The sequence below is a fragment of the Rhinolophus sinicus genome, chromosome 3 (genome assembly GCF_057876585.1).
Source record: "Rhinolophus sinicus isolate RSI-liver-muscle chromosome 3, RSI-T2T, whole genome shotgun sequence".
In the NCBI taxonomy this organism is placed as follows: Eukaryota; Metazoa; Chordata; class Mammalia; order Chiroptera; family Rhinolophidae; genus Rhinolophus; species Rhinolophus sinicus.
Window position 1 is genome coordinate 98867321 of NC_142503.1, and position 22019 is coordinate 98889339.

Here is a 22019-nt window from a genome sequence, read left to right on the forward strand (position 1 = left end):
TATGAACAATTATATGCCAACACATTGGACAACCTGGAAGAAATGGATAAATTCCTAGAAACATACAATCTTTCAAGATGGAATCAAGAAGAAAAAGAAAATCTGAACATACTGATAACTACTAAATTAAATCAGTGATCAAAAATCTCCCAGCAAATAAAAGTCCTGGGTCAGATAGCTATACAGATAAATTTTACCAAACATTCAAAGAAGAATTAACATCTATCATTTCAAATTATTCCAAAAAAAAAAAAAAAATGAAGAGGAGAAAAGGCTTCTATGCTCATTTTACAAGGCCAGCATTACCTTGATTCTAAAACCAGACAAAGACACTACAAAAAAAAAAAAAAAAAGATAGGTCAATATCCCTGATGAACATGATGCAAATATCAACAACAAAATATCAGTAAACCGAATTCAGCAATACATTACAAAGATTATGACTATGATCAAGTGGGATTTATTCCTGGGATGCAACATTGGTTCAATATCTGCAAATCAATTAACCTGATATACCACATCAACAAAATGAAAACTAAAAATCATATGGTCGTATCAATAGATGCAGAAAAAGAAGTTGACAAAATCCAGCATCCATTTATGATAAAAATCTCTGTAAAATGGGAACAGAGGGAACATATATACGTCAGCATATTAAAGGCCATATATGACAGAGCCACAGCTAACATCATACTCACTGGTGAAAAGCTAAAAGCATTTTCCGTAAGACGTGGGACAAAATAAGGATGTCCACACTCACCATTTTCATTTAACATCATATTAAAAGTCCTAGCCACAGCAATCACACAAGAAAAAGAAATAAAAGGCATCCAAATTGGAAAGAAAGAAAATTGTCATTATTTGCAGATGACATGATACTAAATATAGAGAATCCTACAGAATCCACCAAAAAAACTATTAGAACTGATAAATGAGTTCAGTAAAGTACCATGATATAAAATTAATATTCAGAAATCAGCTTCATTTTTTTGCATTGATAATGTACTATCAGAAAGAGAAATTAAGAAAACAATCCCATTTACAATTGCTTAAAACAAATGCCTAGGAATAAATTTAACCAAGGAGGTAAAAGACCTGTACTTAGCAAACCATAAGACATTGAAGAAAGAAAGTGAAGGAGACACAAAAAAACCGGAAGGATAAATACTGTTGCTCATGGATAGGAAGAATGTTGTTAAATTGTCCGTAGTACCCAAAGCAATCTATAGATTCAATGCAATCCCTATCAAAACACCAGTGGCATTCTTTACAGAACTAGGACACATTATCGTAAAATTTTTATAAAACCACAAAAGACCCCAAATAGCCAAAGCAATTTCGAGAAAGAACAAAGATGGAGGTATCACACAACCTGATATCAAACTAACTACAAGGCTGTAGTAATCAAAACAGCATGGCACTGGCATAAAAATATGCACACAGAACAATGGAGCAGAATAGAGAACCCAGAAATAAATCAACGCCTATCTGGTCAACTAATCTATGACAAAAGAGGCAAGAAGATACACTGGGATAAAGACAGTCTCTTCAAGACATGATGCTGGGAAAACTGGATAGACACATGCAAAAGAATAAAACTGGATCACTTTCTTACACCATACACAAAAATAAACTTAAAATGGATGAAAGACTTAAATGTAAAACTCGAAAGCATAAAACTCCTAGAAGAAAACATAGGCAGCAAACTCTCTCATATTGCTCTTAGCAATATTTTTCCTAATATAGCTCCTCAGGCAAGGGAAACAAAAGAAAAAATAAACCAATGGGACCATATCAAACTAAAAAGGTTTTGCACAGCAAAGGAAACCATCAACAAAATGAAAAGACATTATATTGAATGGGAGAAGATACTCGCCAATGATACATCTGTAGGGGGTTAATATCCAAAATACATAAGTGTAGGAAAGATGTCGAAGACAATGTGCCTTCATTGGTTGATGTGAGCTTTTGTCTGTTAGCTTTTATCTGTTCCTGTATGTGAGGAGATTTCTGTACTGTGATCAGGGGTTGAGTAAATTCCCCCTTTGGTCTCATCCTCCCAAGCAGGGGAGACATGAGATGATGTTTTCTGTGTGGTCTCATTTTCTCAAGCAGGGGAGCTATGAGATGATGTTTGTTGTTCTGTCCGTGTTGTGAGGTGATGGTTAGCTTAGGGTTAAAGACATTCTTGATCAGGGGTTGAGAGAGTTCCCTCTTTGTTCTTCCGTCTGTTTCACCATATCAGCAGAGGAAGTAAAGAAGTAGCTAAGTTATATCAGGACGACGTGACAGGCACGTTGCCAGGTTTTGGAAGAACTTGGGCTGAAGGTCCCAAGCAAGAACAGTAGATATTGCTTGTCCAGATGAATTGGCCCTTTGGCCGGATGGGCAGCGTTCATATCAGTAACTGCCAGACCCTACCGGAACTGGCCATTCCCGGAGAGGGAGGCAGGAACAAGAAACTTGGCTCTGGGGTGCATCTAAAGAGATATATAAAACAGACCTCAGGTGGAATGATTGATTGATTGCTGTTTCAAGAAATTACTATTCAGAAGATTTGCTGTTTCAGGACTGCTTTTCAGGATTGGATTGTTTCAGAGTAAGAGATCAGATCTTGCCTCAATGAACAGTAGAGAGACTTCTTTTGTTGGTAAATTGTCATCATTCTAGCATCTTTGGGAACCTGTATGCAGCTTGCAGCTTGCAGTATCAGACATCCTAACATCTAACAACAACAACAACAACGCCAACAACAGCAACAATCTTCAGATTGCTAACACCTTGAAAATTTATATGCAGCTTGCAGCTTATAGCATCAGAAGACGCCTGGACTTCTAACAACAACAATGACAACAACAACATTCTTGGGAACTAGCACGCAGCGGTGTGGGAGACGCCTGAGTTTCTCTCAGCTACAGACCTGGCAGGTTTTGATTTATGACTTTTCCAGTGTTGTTCTCCCCCAGTTTGGTGAGCTTTTTGACATCTACTGTAATAGTTACTATCCTATAGAGCTTATTACTGTTTTTGGATACTCCTTACTGATGTTAGTTGTGTATTTAGCCAAGTGATTTTTGATCAATAGTAAACATATGTTGGGATCTCTTAAACTTGTATGTATGTGTAGTCCTTTGACATGACATTGTTATCAATGTATATAATTTAGTCTTAATCACCTTTACTTTCTGTCATTGGCACATTCTATTAATTGACCTTGTCTTTTGCTATTGCATATTGCTACATAAATTGATTAGATATTGCTAAATAAATTAATTAGCCCCAATCTAGTGTGTGTGTTCCTCCTCTTTCTTTTCCTCCGCTCGTCATTACAATAAGGAACTCACCCAACTTAACACCAACAAAATCAATCTGATTAAAAAATGGGCAGAGGACCTGAGTAGACATTTCGCCAAACAGGATATGCAGATGGCCAACAGACATATGAAAAGATGCTCAACATCACTAATCATCAGGGAATTGTAAATTGAAACAACAGTAAGATACCACCTCACACCTGTCAGGATGGCCATCATCAATACATCAACAACAAGTGTTGGCGAGGATGTAGAGAAAAGTGAACCCTTGTGCACTGTTGGTGGGATTGTAAATCGGTGCAGCCACAATGGAAAACAGCATGGAGGTTCCTCAAAAAATTAAAAATAGATTTAGCATATGACCCAGCAATTCCACTTTGGGTATTTACCTGAAGAAACACATAACACTACTTTGAAAAGATATATTCACCCCTATGTTCATTGCAGCACTATTTACAATAGCCAAGATACGGAAGCACCCTAGGTGTCCATTGATAGATGGATGGATAAAGGAAATGTGGTACAAATATACAACAGAATATTATTCACTCATAAAAATCAATGCAATCTTGCCATTTGTGACAATATGGATGGACCTAGAGAGTACTATGCTATGTGAAGGAAGTAGACTGAGAAAGACAAATGCCATACAATTTCACTTATATGTGGAATCTAAAGAACAAAATAAATGAACAAACAAAACAGAAATAAAGTCCCAGATACAGAGAACATTTTGATGGTTGCCAGATGGGAGTAGGGTGGGGGATGGGTGAAAAGGGGGATGGGATTAAGAAGTACAAATTAGTAGTTACAAAATAGTCACAGGGATATAAAGTGCAGCCTAGGAAATATAGTCAATAATACTGTAACAACTGTGTATGGTGTCTAGAATTATTATACGGGTGATCACTACAATCTAACTACAACCCAAGTATGAGGACCTTTAAACTCATATTGTTTTGAGATTAGAACATGTGAAATTTTAATTGAACGATTCTCATATTATTAAATGTCATTAACTTCAGAAGCTGTTTAGGAAGCCACTTTGGTTTTGAGGGAGGAAAAAGTGAACCTTTCATGTTCAAATTAAGCCTGACTTTACTGTATAAAAAGCATTTACATAAGAAGAGGTAGCCTACCCTTGATCTTGACTACCTTTTTAGTATTAATCTACCTTTATTGTGATATAATTCACATACCATGAAATTGAGCCTTTTGAAGTGTACAATTCAGTGGTTTTTAGTATAGTCACAAAGTTGTGCAAACAACACCAGAATATTTTCATCACCTCAAAAAAGAAATCCCATAGCTATTAGCAGTCACTGCCCAATCTGTCCTTCCCCCAGCCCCTGGCAACCACTGACCTACTTCCTGTCTCTATGAGTTTACTTATTCTGAAAGTTTCATATAAATGGAATCATACAATGTGTGGCCTTTGGTCTGGCTTTTTTCACCTAGAATAATGTTGTCAAGATTCACCCTTTTCCATGTTTTTAAGTTGAACAGAAAACTAAGCAGAGTAGTATGAACCTCTCTAGCCTCAACAACTCCAGCCCATCCACACGTCATGTACTTCATTTTGTATTAGTTGAAATGAAAGCCCAGATGCTACACTGTTTCTGTATAAGTATTTCCATAAGGACATTATAATAGCTACTCTAACTCTGGCTTCCTAATTAGAGTTTTCCTTCTTATTTTAATGGTCCATCTCTACCAAGAATTGAATTTTTCCTTTGCTAGGCATTATTTACTTAAGAAATTCACTGGGTTCATGTACTTGCTCTGCCTAATAAAAGCCCTACAGGGGAAAAAATGAAAATAAAGTCATGAACCAAAATCTCAGAAAAATTTCTTCAGAGGCCAAGATTCAAAGTGATCTAAAATTTGATAAATACCTCAACATTTCTTCTGACAGTCAGAAACACTCACATGGGGGCTGGTTACTATTTTAGCTTTCCAATGTCATCCAGGAGAGGACTAGACGTTATTACAAAGGTGTTTTGCCTCTGTGTTTTTAGCATGCACCAATCACAAACCCAAAAGCACTTCAAGTGCCTAGGTGAAGACTAAAATCAAAGAGAATTTATGAGCCCAACAGACAGAATTTAGGGTTTTCTTAATGTTTGTTTCAGGAAAGGTAGCAAACAAGCAGATATTCACTATAATAAGGCGAGGGGACAAGAGAGAGAAAAGAGAAGAAAGGATAAGCGTGGCAGAAGACTTATTCGAGTTACTCTTACCTTTTTGTGAGCTATCAGGAGGCAATTAGAATGTTCGTGTTCACAAGCAATTTCATAGTCGGGGATCAGCCCCACCAGCTCCTGGACGAAGCGTACCACCTCCTCGTACCAGGGCACGTTGGCCATGGTGAGGCTGCTGGCCGAGCTCTCTCCACAATAGGTAACACCCTGCGCAGACAATACAACAGTTAAAGACAGTTACAGACCTTACTTAATGTCGTAGAGTAAGCGTTTCAAAGCCAGAAAGGCTCCCACAGGTATTCCGATCCAATCCAACCTGCATTTTACAGTGGAGAAAGTGAAATAAAGACGATAAAACTTGCTAATACGAGTAGTTAGTAAAAAAGAGCAATGGAGTCCCCAGGCCAGCGTTCTTCTCACTTACACCAATACTGGTGCCTGGGCACCTGTGTTTTGTGTTATGTCACAATCTATGCTGTCCTGTCACAGTGATATATGTGAACAAATAACATCTTTCCATTCAGATTCATTTGAGCAGTATAACAAATTAATTTTTAAGGGATTATAATCCCCTGGTATAAGAATGCAGGTATAGCTGACACCCCATAAAAATTCACTGAACAATTTCTTCACTGGGAAAATAAGGCAAGCTCCCTTTTTCTAGTACAGTTTAGACTTGAGGTTGGTCAACTTTCTGTGAAGGGCTGGGTGGATCTTGTTGCTATTCTTTATTCCTTAAGGATTTCAGTTTGTAATTATTTTGTATATGGATATTATATATATATATATATACAAACACATATATACAAAGAATCATGCCAGATAGGAAATACATTTGTGGATATACATACATACATTTCAACACACCTACATGTACATACATGTATCTCACCTCCACAGAAATTCCCGTTCACTACGAACGCAGTGAGATAACTGTGCTTCTGTTTTGAACTCTACCTGACACCCCAGGCATATAAACCCCAAAGGTTTCATAACTAAGTTCTCTATTTGGTAAGGTGCATAATGATAAATGATTAATTTTCTAATAATAAGGTATGTCTTAAATTTGTAGGCTCTTCAAATACCCCAGAATCAAACTTTATTGGCAAATGGTTTGAATATTCTAAACATGTTGCTACTAAGTAGGGAATAACTGAAATAAAAAACGTGCACTCTCTGTCTCTCTCTCATCCTCTCTATCTCACATACAGACACACATATGCATACACATTATTAAAGGGGAGCAGAATGACATTAAATAAAAAACCCACAAATGAGCACTGCAGAGGGACCCCTGACCCTACAGATGGCAGAGCTAGGACTTGGCCTAAAACTCATGAGCTCTGCAAAACGCTCTACTCCAGATGGCTGTTCAAAAACATTGCTGGTTGTGCTTTCTAATCCCCTCATCTTCCCCCTCCCCCTCCTGTCTAGCAACCTTCAGTTTTTCCTCTCTGTCTCTGAGACTGTTTCTGATTAGTTCATTCATTTATTCTTTTCTTTTACACCTGAAACTACTAAATAAATAAAACAAACATTGCTGGTATCCTAAACTGAGAAGACCTTTGCTGAACATAAACCATAGGCAACCTAGCTTAATTACAATAAACAAGAGAATCTTCTTTACTAGCCCAATGATTTATAGAATTCATTAAACTGAGTCTGAGTTTTAGGTGAATTAGAAAAGCAAACAATACAATAGTTTAAAAAATCTTAAAGAAGGCATGGATGCAAAATTGTGCTAAACGTACCTACATGAATAAAAACCACGAAAATTATTTACTGGTAGGTCAAATTAGTCATAAAAATGAACTTTGTGTCAATTTAAATACTGTTTATGATGTATGAATTATATGAACAGCCACACATATAATAGTTAATTCAAAGGAATTTATTTTCAGTATTTAAAAAGTTTACCGAAACAGAGGTTTTAGACAAGATCTTATATTTATGACAATGGCTTTGGAAAATATTTTAGTATTTCTTATTCAGCAATAATAAATCATTAATCATAAGGAGAAATTTGGTTTAGAAGTGAAATTAAAGAATGAATGCCACAGTTTATCACTGTGCCTTCACATAATACTTGTCCATACACTTGCACGATGCGTTACAGCACTTCACAAAGCACTTTCACCTCAGAGTTCTCATTTTAGCCAAACAAAATCCTCCGAGGTGGGCCAGCCAGAGCCCAAGACCTTCACCATGACAGAATGCTGGGGGCAAAACCAGTTGCAGTGAATTCATTCCGGAAAAGAGGCATTTTGGAGAACCCCTGAGCCCTCCCCCAGCTTGCCTCTGGTGCCTCGCTGTCTGGAGCGGTCTTCTCTGCTGCGGTTGCTTCACTTCACCCTGCACTCAGTCTACTGATGACCACCTGCTTCATTCCTGAGCACACTTGACCTTGCATTGTTTAAAAACTCTTCATTTTCCCTCACATTGGGGCTATCTGACACGGTCTCATCCCACCACCAACCCCCCCACCTGCCCAATTTATCACCTGCACCAAGTTCTTCCCTCACAACTTTGAAAAAAACACAACCTCAAGAAAACAGATGGGGATAATGTGGCAACTGAAATGCAGCCACTCGATCTAGAATCTACAGGTTGACAAATGACAAGCAGACCCAAAGAAAGTTCCGAAGAACAGACCATCGGGTTGGCAGTGAAAAGCATACCCTACACCATTACCCTGGTGCCTTGCTGATAGCTCTCTGCTCTAGAAGACAGGGCCATAAGGTCTCTTTTTACTGGCTGTTTGAAAAGTTTACCTGGGGCTTTGAGATCTATGAGCAGAGCAGGATTTTGGCAGCTTGATATTCTAATTACACTGACTACGTGTCAAAAGACTTCTGATACTGTTTTTGTCCCCTGTAGTTCAATGACAAAAGAAATGTCTTTACAACTTTTTGCAGCGATATGCTCAAAACAAGTATCTCCTATACCCTAAAAATGCTTCCAGACCCACCCTCCTCCAGCAAAAAAACCCAACCAGCTCAATCTCAGCAAGGCTTCGAGGCATTCTTACTGGACCGCCCCACTCAGCATCCAGTCTTTACCTGGCCAATGTGCCCATCGTCTCTTTAATCTCCAGTCAGGAACTCTGACCACATCTGACCCCAATATCATCATCATGTCTTGTGTGAATCTCCTACCAGGTAACTGATTAATGTGTGAAAATTCTGAGCTCTTGAAGGGAGGGGGTGCACCTGTTCCTCTCTGTACCCCCAACCAATCTATGCCAAGTGACCTAAAGAACAAGTAGCAAATTCTTCTATGATGATAAACCCAGAACACTTTTCTGATCTAATAAAAAATTTCCACAGCAAAGGAAACCATCAATAAAACAAAAAGGGATCCTAGTGAATGGGAGAAGATATTTGCCAATGATATATCCGATAAGGGGTTAATATTCAAAATTTATAAAAAACTCACTCAACTCAACTCCAAAAAAACAAACAACCCAATTAAAAAATGGGCAGAGGATATGAAGAGACATTTTTCTAAAGAGGACATACAGATGGCAAACAGACGTATGAAAAAATGCTCCACCTCACTAATCATTAGAGAAATGCAAATAAAACCACAATGAGACACCATCTCACCCCAGACAAAATGGCTATTATCAACAAATCAACAAACAACAAGTGTTGGCGCGGATGTGGAGAAAAGGGAACGCTTATGCACTGTTGGTGGGATTGCAGTTTGGTGCAGCCACTATGGAAAACAGTATGGAGGTATCTCAAAAATCTGAAAATAGAACTACCTTATGACCCAGCAATTCCACTCCTAGGTATTTACCCAGAGAAATCCAAAACTCTAATTAGAAAATATTTATGCACCCCTATGTTTACAGCGGCACTATACACAATAGCCAAGACACGGAAAGAACCGAAATGCCCATCGGTAGATGACTGGATTAGGAAACTGTGGTACATTTATACAATGGAGTATTATGCAGCCATAAAGAAGAAAAGAAATCTTACCACTTGCAATAATATGGATGGACATAGAGAGCATTATGCTAAGTGAAATGTCAGACAGAGAAAGGCAAATACCACATGATCTCACTTATATGTGGAATCTAAAGAAAAGAATAAATGAACTAATCAGAAACAATCTCAGAGACATAGAGGAAAAACTGAGGGTTGCTAGATGGGAGGTGGGTGGGGATAAAGGGGAAGATGAGGGGATTAGAAAGCACAACCGGTAACCACAAGATTGTCATGGGGATACAAAAGTCAATTTGGGGAATGTAATCAATAATGTTGTAAAGATTTTGTAGGGTATCCGATGGACACTTGTCTCGTTAGGGAGACCACCTCAGGGACGATGTAGATGCCTGATCACTGCACTGTATACCTGAAGCTGAACAATAATGAGTGTCAACTATAATTTTATATATATATATATATATATATATATATATATATATATATATATATATATATATAATATATATATATGTATATAGTTACAGGAAGCGGAGTACAGCATTAGGAATAGAGACAGTGGAAATGTAATTGCTGTGTGCGATGTCAGAGGGGTAGTAGATGAGGGGAGGAGAATTATCACTGTGTGAGGGCTATAAATGATAAATGTCTAACTATTACATTGTTTTGTATACCTGAAACTAATAAAAAATAAAAATAAAAAAAAATTTCATTCATATTATTCGGGATTTTTCTACTCTCTAACGATCATGAACCACCTAATAAACACTGGTTAGATAGTGCTAGCTACACAAACAATGGGTACTATTCCTTACCTTTGTGTAGAGAGTGAGGCATTGCTAAAACATTTGTTTTACAAGATGCATTCTGCAAGGACTGAGCTCTGTGACAGTTACACGGTCGGACAATTAAGTTCGCAAATTCATCCTAGAATAAGTGCTACATACCTCATCACTGAATATCACTATGGTCACCTTTGAAGTACTCCCCTTGGGAAGCTATGCACTGGCGCCAGCACCTAATCCACCCTTCAAAGCAATTTTGGAACTGTTTTTCTGGAGTGGCCATCAGAGCTGTTGTCGTATTACCCTTGAGGTCCTGAATGTCTTCCTTTCAATATTTCCTTATCTTTGGGTAAAGAAAGAAGTCATTGGGGGCCAGATCAGGTGAGTAGGGAGAGTGTTCCAATACAGTTATTTGATTACTGGCTAAAAACCCCCTCACAGTCCCATGTGAGCTGGCACATTGTCGTGATGCAAGAGCCATGAATTGTTCAGGTCATCTAACTTTTCCACGCAGCCTTTTCAGCACTTTCAAATAGTAAACTTGGTTAACTGTTTGCCCAGTTGGTACAAATTCATAATGAATAATCTCTCTGATATCCAAAAAGGTTAGCGACATCATTTTGACTCTTGATTTGGACTGACGGAACTTTTGTGGTCGTGGAGAATTGGCTGACTTCCATTGTGCATTTTGACACTTGTTTCAGGGTCATTTTGATACACTCATGTTTCATCACCAGTGATAACACAGCCCAAAACATCGTCTTGCCTCTCCCAAAAGGTCTTGGCAAACTTTGACTCTCCTCTGCTTTTGTTCATCGGTGAGCTCCTTCGGAACTATTTTTGCACACAGCTTTCTCATGCCAAGATTTTCAGCGAAGATTTTCCTAATTGTTTCTCTTGGTCTGCTATGCTTCTCATAGTCAGCCGACGATTTTGATGCACAATTCGACAAATTTTTGCAATGTTTTCATCAGTTCTGCTTGTTACTGGCCGCCCTGACCTCTCTTCACCAGTGACGTGTTCTCTCCTCTCAGAAAAACATTTAATCCATTTGTACACTGATGTTATCTTCATGGCATTATCCCCATAAACTTAGACTAACATGTCCCTGATTTCACTTCCACTCTTACCAAGCTTAACAAGAAATTTAATGTTTGTTCATTCGTTGTTCTAATTCAAGCTCAGACATTCTCGTGACGGCATACAAAACACACAACAATAATGAACGCCACTCAGCAAGACACCGCCACACGTCAACATGAACACAGCTGTGAGACACTGATATACCAAGGTTATGAAACCTTACTGAGCTGTTTGTACAGTGCTGCCTATGTAAGTGCATGGTGGCAAGTTCACGAACTAAATTGTCAGACCTTGTACACTGCTAAGGGTAAGAGAGTCTTAAATCATTTGACAAGAAACAATTACCGAGCAGTAACTATTCTTAAGGTGTGATGCTGGGCAGAGACTACAAAGACAGTATTTCACTGTAAACAGATTGTGCTATGAAAATTTTTCAATGAGGCAGATGCTTGTAACATAAAACACATTTTCACAAACAAGCAAGCCAACAGTGGTAGTTAAGATTCTCAGGCTAGCAAATAAAGGCCAATTTGAGCCTCATGAAGCTAAAATATATGTTAATTTACAGGGATTACAACAGACAAATATTTTACAAGACCAGCAATGAAAGAGGAAATCAAGATAATAAAGAAATGCTTCTATTGATTTAAATAAATGTGCTTACTGGAAAGAGAGCTAAACATTTACTGAATCCAGGCATACATATTACACCACTGAATTACCAAAACAAAGCTATTAAATTGTTGTTATTATTCTAATTTTAATCGTGAGGAAATTTCGGCTCAAGGAAGATAAGTAACCTGTCCCAGGCTCCTTCGGTACCTTCCAGGAATGTATCAAAGCTGTGCTCTTCCCTCTTCCCCCTGAGACTCCAGTGTGTGCGGACTATGAGAGATTCCGGCACCCCAGCCCACCCGCCCCACATACACACATACACACACGAAGGCAATACAGACACAGGATATGAACGGTATGATGTTCGCCGGTGCAGAGCCCCAGGAGTATCACCAGCCGAGGATCAACCTGTACGAGCCATTTCACATCTGCAGAATATTTATGTAACCTTGAGGTACTATTATATTTGAAAGCCAACTCCTTTTGAGGGGTAGGTCCTGGGAGACCTTTCTTTTTACCAAAAGCATAGGTAAGGGACAAGCCTCCAAGTGCCATTCTGTGTCAGTGGGTAAATTTTGTCCTAATTCAGGCTTTCACGGAAGGGCCTAGTCTTCTATTCTTTAAACACAAGTCCTGTCTCAGCCAGGGCTGTGCAGTTCTACCAGGGTGGTCTCTCTTCTTCTAACCCCTAAGGAATCTGCTTACAGACCCAACATACCCGCTCTGCTATCACAAGTATGTTTATCATAACACGTGTGTTTGTTTTGGAGGAATCTGAGGTTATCTTAGCCTGCCATATTGCTAGCTCTCATCAAATGATTGTTGGAAAGGGTTTATTATGATTACTCTTAAAACTCCTCCATTTTAGAAAAATTTTACTTTAATTAATAAGAACAACAAAAAGTTGCCTTTTCAGACATTAAAGAGTTTAGCCCTATTGAACAGGAAGCATGCCTCTCCACTTACAAAATTTCATTTCAATCATTTGAATTACAAAAGCAACTCATGCTCACTAAAATAATTCACACAACACAAGAGTATAAAAAAAGTGAAATTAATAAATCTCTCCTTCCTTTTCTACCAAATATTAATAGAACACGGTTACCAATCTGATATATATCCTTCCATACTTCTTATATAAATATATCTAAACATGTAGGTAAAAATGTAATCAAATAATAAATATTAGTTTATTAACTTGTTCTGTTCCTCAGTAGCATACTATATTCTGTAAACACCCCTTTTCTTACTTCAGTTTAAAAGGAAGATACTTCATTAACTCGTTAGACAAAGGAGAGCTGAATTTTACTCAGTACGTGACCCAATCCCCAGTGGCCCAGGTCCTTCCTACGGCGATACTGCAGGTTTTCTGTAAGAGACAAGCTGCTCATCACCATGCTTTCCCCTGATACAACACAAGCTGTTATCTACTACAGCATATTTTATTATTTAAATAAGACATTTATCTTGTGATTAGAATACATATTTCTCCAAGAATTTAAAAATAAAACCCTCAATGTAGCTTTATTACTTTTGTAGACTTTGCCTTGTTCAATAAGACATCCATTTGCCAAATAGCATATCCGTATCAAATTTTTTATCTTCGTGCTTTGACAAGGCGCACCACATGGAGAGAACTTAAAAATATCTGTTGAACGCAGAGATAAAATAGTAAAATGGAAATATTGTTTGAAAGAAATTATGTCATTATTTCATCTCAGATATAGACAGAAGGTTTTATCCATTTCCTAGTTATGTTACTAGTTTGCTCAACTAAAAAATACCCATCAGAGAATTACACTGTTTACACAGTAGCCATCTTTCTTTAAAAATGAATATTGGTCAATTCTTTTCAGATTGTGAAATATCTCATTCATTATAGAAAACGTGACTGTAAAGGAGGGAAAAAAAGAAGGAAGAGAGGGAGAGAGGGAAGGAAGAAGGAAGGAAAAAGGGAGGAGAGGAGGGAAGAGAGGGAAGGAGGGAAGAGAGAGGAAGAGAAAAGAAAGGAAAAGAAAGGAAAATGAAAAAGGTGACTGTGTGATCCAACCAAGTTGCTTTATAATAGAGGTTTTACTACAACATAATTTGAGGCAGGATTATTTAACAGCTAAATCATAAATTAAAACACACTAATCCCTGATATTGGCAAGGTTTTCTTAAGTCAACACATATATTTCAGATGTAGTTTGTATCTTTGCATCATTAATTAAGAGCAATTTCAAAGAAAAGAGTGTCTTTGACCTGACTAAAGATAAAATATCACACACTCAGACAGCAATATTTCATCTGTTCCTACCTCCCACCCCTCCAGAGTAATACAGAAAGCCAAACTTACTAAAAGACAGCTATAAAACTCTGAAACATCCTCTAATGACAGAGAGTGCATTCAACTACCTAAACAGAAACTGAAGAGTCGAATTTTCAGAGACTGGGTGAATTTTTTGGTCATCTTCTCTCATTTTGTGGACTCTTAGTTGTTTAAGAAAGCCATTTGCCTCTTACCACTCCATAGCTTTAACTTGCATCTCGCGCTGAGGACTTCCAAATCATTACTGCCAGCCTTGCCATATCTGACCTCCAGGCTTATATAACCTATGGTCTATTAGAAACTACTTGGATATTTTAAAAAGTACCTCAAATTTAATGAGGCCAACATAGAACTCATGAAATTACTCCCCAAACTTAACCTCCCTCCCACACTGGTCCTGCCATCTCAGTAACTGTTTCACATCCACACAACTGTTTAAGTCAAAAAACCAGTGCTATTCTCGATTCCTTTTGTTCTTTCACTCCCTACATGTCATCTAGCAACAAATTCTGTTGGTTCTATTTCCAACATTTATTCCAAATGCAGCCACACTTCTCTAACTGTGTTACCAATGACTTCTCCCAAGCCATCACTTCTCTTACTTGGATTAAGCCACTGCTTTGTAACTGGTCTATCTACTTCTACTACCACCCTCTAAAATCCATTCCTGACAGCAGCAAGGTGATATTTTAAAATCAGAAATCAGATCACATGACTCTCTACTTAAAGCCCTTTAATAGGACATATAGCATAGAGAAAAGCTTACCAAAAAACTCAGTATAAAATCCAATTTTCTTATCCTTGCTTGAAAAGCCTAACAAAATCTAGCCCCAGTCCACCTCTCTGATTCATCTGGTGTCACTGCCAACTCCAACCTCCCCACAGAGATCACGTAGGACCTCTGTACACCAGCTGTGCCAACTGCCAGGATGCTCTGACCCCAAGCCTTTGCATGTGGTGTTGCTTCTTAGTATTTAGGATCAGTTTTGAAAAAGTCATCTCCTAAGAAAAGCCTTCTTGCTTATGAAATCTAGAATAGCCAACCACAATATCTAGCAAAACAATATATGGATTTACCCTTTGATACATCAATTCACTTACAGGAATCCACGCCAAAGAAACACTGGTAAAAATGACAGACAACCAGACATTACATGCCTCCTGCTGGAAGTATACAATACCACCAATGAAATAATCTTGAAATGCAAACACATACACATACACACACACACACACACACACACACACACACACACACACACGACTGATCAATCTCTTTATCTATTAATAACTCCCAATCCATAGGAAATACAGGGGGTAGAGGAAAACGCAATCAGCAAGATCTAAAAAAAAAAAATATGGGGAACTAGCCAGGATAACCCATTTTCTTCAACAAAATAAATTATAAGGGGGAAAACATATAGAAGAGGAACTAATAGGCTAAAAGAAATTTAAGGGAAAAATAATCAAACTACAATGAATGGTCCTTATTTGGATCTAGTTTCAAAAATACTGTTGAAATAACTGGTCAAGTTTGAAACTTTTTATGTTCTAGTACTTAAAGATTATTGTTAAAGTTGTTAAGTTATGAAAACGGTATTCTGAATAAGTATTTAAAATGAGTGCATATCTTTTAGAGATATACATTGCAACAGTTATGGAGAAATGATATAATATGGGGGTTTGCTTCAAAATAATAGGGTAACAGCAGAGAAATGGGTAGGGATATAGCTGAAATATGAGTTGGTAATTTTTGAAACCGGGTGATGAATGAATGTGGTTCATGAGACCAGTCTCTCTGCTTCTGTAGATGTTTGAAGTTTTCCATAATAAAAGTTTACTTAAAAGCCAATCAATTATTCACTATAACACTATTTTATTTCTCAGCATATTAATGTTACTACAGCTAACCCTCGAACAATACAGGTTTGAACTGCACGGGTCCACTGACAGGTGGATTTTTTTCAGTAAATACTATAAATGTATTTTCTCTTCCTTATGATTTTCTTAATAACATTTTCTTTTCCCTAGCTTGCTTTATTGTAAGAATACAGTACATGATATAAAAATACAGTATGTAACAAAACATACAAAATGTGTGGTAATCAACTGTTTATGTTATTGGTAAGGCCAATAGTAACTTATGTTATCAGTAAGGTCAACAGTAAGTTATTAGTAGTTAATTAAACTTTTGGGAAGTCAAAAGTTATACACAGATTTTCAACTGCACAGGGGGTTGGCGCTCCTAACCCCTCGTTATCCAAGGGTCAACTGTATATAGTTTTTAAAGATTCATTTTCTGTTGATTGTCTACCTCTCACTAAACTGTAAGCTTTGTGAGAACAAATGCTTAGTCTTTACTGCTAATATCCCCAATGCCTAGAACAATGCCAGCTTCTTGATTGATATTTCTAAATGAATAAATGAAACATCTGGGACCTCCTGTAGCGTTTTAAAGATTTTTAACTTCACCGTTTTTAATTTCCTACGAAGCATCATGGGAAATGTGCACAGCAGTGGCCGCTGGGGCCTACCTTCACTTCGATGAAGTCAGGGCTTCCTAGGCACACCAACTCAGCATAAGCTTGCAGTTCATCCACATTCCACGCTTTCACTAGAGTCAGTCTGTAGACAGTACGCTGTTGCTAAAACAAAGGAAAAGCCAGCTTTGTTATCCTGGTAGAAGTCACACCTTAGGAAGACTTTCAAATTTCTTCAAACCAGAGAGAACCCAGGTAGAGATGAAATCCAGCATGAACTTCTACACACTGAAGGTCTATTTTGTAGAATGATGAAAAAAAGTGTAACCAAAGTAATAAGATTCCCACAAACCTGTTAAAGGCACAGGTGTCGGCATGTTTCTTTTTTTTCACTCACAATATTTAACAAATTAGGTACCCAAAAGTTTCTTGACAAATATACATTGCATCAGCAATAAGGCAATGACAAAAATTATTGGAGAGTATACGAAAAATAATTACTTGCAAATGATATTTTAGACTGTCAAAAATTAATTCAAATAACCTTCAGGCGTCTAGGTAAGCAATCACTCAAGTTGTTTATGATAAGAATTTCTAATTACTCTTGCCCTCTTTCCTGCTTCCTCATTATTTAATGATCTATTATTGGCAGAACAGGCACATTTATAAACTGTCAATGTTGCTGTTTGTTTACTACATAACCAAAAGAGGTACTGGTTTTCTGAAAAGCAATGAGACAATAGTCCTCAAAGCCTTTAAAAAGTTTATAGCTTTGACTTTGTAGCTACCTATTAGAACCCAAGACAAATTATTAAAAGTTCTAAGACTTGCTCAAACATCTCAGAAGAACATTATTAACGATAGTTTAATATCTAAAGCAATGGTGGGGGCAGGACCTGTGATTTGTCTATAACCAATCGAATATTGCAGAGGTGATCTGAGGCATGCGGTTATGTGTACATGATTACATCCATTCACCGTAGCAAGGTCCCAAGTAATACCCAGGCTGCTAAACCTCAAATTATGCTTTAAGTAGCAAGGCTCAAAATACTGTAGAGAAAAACAAAGTGAGGTGAGAGAGGATCAAAGTGATACCAATCTCTCTACTTTTGTCTACGTTTGATGATTTATATAATTAGTAAAAAAGAAGAAACACTTGAGATCTTTAATGAAGAAAACCAAGAAATATTTAACGAACAGTATTAGGCAGCCATACCAGAAAAATGTACTCAAAATTATTTTTAAAATGCAGCACGTAATATATGAAAAGAGAAATCACCCAGATTCCCTTTACATAGCTAGAATTCACCCAATGCTAAAACGTAACAAAAATGCTATATAGAACTGCAGACCAATCTTACTTGTATGAAAAAATCTTCTAGAAATTTTTAGCAAATAAAATTCAACACTATGTTAAAAATTCTAGATATGCAAAGATGATTCAATATTAGGCTATATATTAATACAATTTATCACATTAATAGTTCAACACAGAAAAGCCATGTGATCATCTGCACAGATACACAGAGACCTTTTATACAGCTTAAAAGCCATTCAAAATTTGAAAACAAAACAATACGCATATCAAAAACCATCTGGTAAACTTAAAAATTTAAAAACACATGCTTAAGATAAAACACTCTCCAGTCACTGGTCGATGTTTCTTAGTGGCTTAAAAATTAGAGGCATTCCCATTTAGTCAGAATGTCCACTCTTATTATTTTTATAAACATGTCTCTGAAAGTTAAAATCAAAGCAAGAAGGCAAGAACAAGAATTATTGAATAGTATACAAAAATAATAATTACTTGCAAATGATACAACTGGCTTCTTGGAAATCCAAGGAAATTAACTAAAAGTAGATTAAGAAAAAGTAGCCAGTTACCAAATAAAAATAGAAAAATGAACGGCTTTCTTAGCACAGAGTAGTGGGGTTAATTCGGACTCTAGGGCTGACTCAATCCCAGACCACAAGCTCGGTATCTTTAACTCTCTGTTTTCAGTTTCTACCTGTGTAAAATGAGGGTTGCATGCTACCTATATACTATATGTACAATTACAGAAAAGGAGGCAAAGAAAATTCTACTGACAATTGTAAAATTCATTAATAAAATACCTAATGAATAATTAATGAAATAACACAGACAGTGAATAAAATAAACTTTTCTGAGAGACCATAACAAAAACTCGCCTACACGGAAAATCATGATGGATTTATAAATATCATGTAATTCCACACTATGGCTTTCCTTTTCACTTTCTTAATATGTTTGTATCAAGAGAAATAAGCAACTTTAGTACATTTACATTCTAATATATAGCATACTTATGTTCAAATCGTCAAAGACAAAGAAAAGCACTATGGGGTTACTCAAAAAGCAATGTTATTAGATTTGATTATATTTTATTTCAAACTATCAACTTCATATCTGGGTTTCCCTGTGTCTGTGGGGAGTTTGTTCAATGAAATCATTTCAGAGGCTTAAAGACTGTTTAAAATTAGATAAAGCAGCTCCTAAAGTCTATAGAAGAAGAAAAGGTGCTAAACTCCAGCTAGATCAGATTGAAACAAAAACTGGGTACAGATGTTCCTTGAAAGGTGAGAACTAGAATTTCCTTTGCAAAAAAATGCTTACCATTGTTCCTTTATCCTTTTGTTGTTGTTAAAAAAGAAAAAAAAATTAGAGTACAAATTGGATTGCATTAATTTCACTTGAGTAAGACCTATTTTTTTCAGTTTGAGGATTTAGTTGGTAATTTTAATTTGCATGGGTTCCAGATTGGTTATTACTGCAGGATTTTCTGAATGTGGCATATTATCTGCGAGACAGAGATGGTACAATACTATGGAATATAAAAATGAGGATAAAGGTATTTAATTCAGGCAAACAATTTAGTTACTTGCTGTTCAGGCTATAATGTGATTTGTAAAATGTCACAATGTGATTTTTTAAAAATGTCAAGAAGTTGGCATATTATAATTTCAAGTATTTGCTGTTTGAGAGTCTATGATTTTTTTCCCCACAGTGGAGGGCATAACCCAATAATATAGGGGTAGGGAAGAGATGTCTGAAAGGAACATCACACTGAATGTGCAGCTGTGCTATGCGGCAAGAGATGTAGACATTAACCTTTGTAATTTAGACTGGATCTTTGTGACGGATCTCAAATTTGGGTTTTAACTTATGTTTGCTTCTTTGAGGAAAGCAATGCATGGACTAAAAATACATGTAATGAAAACTGAGGTCAAAATTCCAAAGGTAAATGTTAAATGATTATCAAAAGGAACTGGGGAGGGGGGGAAGGATTAGATGTAAAGTAGAACAGGCCTGAGTAGTTAGGAAGAACAGGAGAAAAGAGGGAAAAGTATAAGATGAGGAAAAGAGTAGAGTAGCAATTGAGTTACTGGGCTCTGGAGTCAACTGTGTAAGTTTAAACATGATCTCTGTGCCTCTGTAAAGTAGGGAGAGTAATGGTATCTATATCTTATAATATTGTTGTAAAGTTAAAAGAAATAAAGGACTCAGAACATGGCCTGGCACCTCGAAAAGTATGAATAAATTTCAACTACCATCATCGCTACCACCATCAGTAGCTCTACAGATTCAATTGTTTAGAGGCATCAATTCAATCAACAGTCACTGGGTTCTTCTATATGCCAGGCATAATACTAGGTGCTAAAGTTATAGCAGTGAACAAAGCAAACAAAGTACTGACTATTGTGTAATTTACATTCTAATCTAGTAAATAAACAAAACCAGAGTCAGAAAAGAAATTAGCAACAACAGTAGTAGTGAAAGAAGAGAGGAGCCAGGAATCCAGCAGAGGTAAGACTCTACCACTTTTGCCTTTTGACTGTCTCCTCGAGCTACAAAATCCAAATTGAATATTGACCAAATTTTATGCTTGTCAAAAAGTTACATCTAAACTATTTAAAACAAAAAAAACAACTTAAAATTAAAACAATCCCTCATTGATGATATTGTTTCTAAATGCAAAGGAACATTTAATGCCTCTACTAGAAACTGGGTAACCTATCAGAGTCCTTAGAAATCATGTCTATTCTTAAAATGGCTTTAATTAATTAAGTTTTATACCGTTTATGGGAGATAAAACAAAATTGGTCAATATGATAGGTCAAATAAGTCAATAATGAGAAAACAAATTCAAAGATGTAACTCACAATACAGCCAAATGAAGCATTTTTTATATTCAAATAAGATGAGCAGGAAAACTATTATAGAATTACTCCCAAAAGAAATTAACCAACCAATTTAAAACTTAATGAACTGAAAAATGCAAATCAAAAGTGCAAAGACAATGTTGTAATTATGATTCAGTAAAGACAATCTGATTCAACAGGATAAGAAATCATAAAAGAAAAATCAAGCCATTAACAGTTCTTACTTCTGAGGAAGAGAAGTGTTGTAGGTTTACTACTTACATTTTTTTAAATAAAAAACACCATAAAGTATTCAAATACATGCATTATGTAAATTTCAGAAGGCAAGGAGAAAATGGCAAAAAAAAAATGTGAAAAAAATGGCCAAAAAAATCCAAAAATTTGTTGAAAAACATGAATCTACACATCCAAGAAGCTCAATGAACTCCAAACATGATAAACTCAAAAAGATCCAAACTGAGACACATTAAAATCAAACTATCAAATGACAATGAGAATCTTGAAAGCAAGACAGAAGTGATGATTAGTCATGTACAAGGGATCCTCAGTAAGATTCAGAGCCAATTTCTTACCACCAACCATAGTAGACAGGAGGCAGTTGGATGACATTTTTAAACTGCTGAAAGCAAAAAACAAAACAAAACCAAAAAACTGTCAACCAAGAAGTCTATACCTGGAAGCACTACCCTTCAAAAATAAAGGAGAAACTAAATTATTCCCAAAGAAACAAAAGCTGAGGGAGTTCACTGTTAGCAGACCTCCTCTGCACAAAATGCTAAAGGTAGTCCTTTAGGATGACATGAAAGGAACCAGACAGTAACTTGAAACCATATGAAGAAATAAAGACCTTTGGTAAAGATAACTACGTTAGTACATACAAAAGCCAGTCTTATTCGATTTTTGTAACTCTTCTTTTTGTTTCTATGTGATTTAAAAGATATATATATATATATATATATATATATATATATATATATAACAATATTTATAAATCTGTTAATGGGTACGCATTGTATAAAACGTAATCTGTGAAACTAACAACACGAAGGAGATAAAGTTGTATAGAAACAGCGTTTTTGTATGTTACTGAAGTTA

General features: G+C 36.5%; 1 protein-coding gene across 4 annotated transcripts in view; it reads right to left on the reverse strand.

The window, feature by feature from the left end:
* The window catches only part of LOC109437491 (S-adenosyl-L-methionine-dependent tRNA 4-demethylwyosine synthase TYW1-like), a 246138-nt gene that overhangs the window by 28338 nt on the left and 195781 nt on the right, over window positions 1-22019 (reverse strand). For 3 of the 4 annotated variants that reach the window (XM_074328473.2, XM_074328475.2, XM_074328474.2), the window contains exons 14-15: window positions 16797-16907; window positions 5555-5722 (exon numbers count right to left, since the gene is read on the reverse strand). In XM_074328473.2, the coding sequence (XP_074184574.1) occupies window positions 5555-5722; window positions 16797-16907 (279 nt within the window). The remainder of the gene's footprint in view (window positions 1-5554; window positions 5723-16796; window positions 16908-22019) is intronic. The other variant, XM_074328477.2, reaches the window with a different exon arrangement.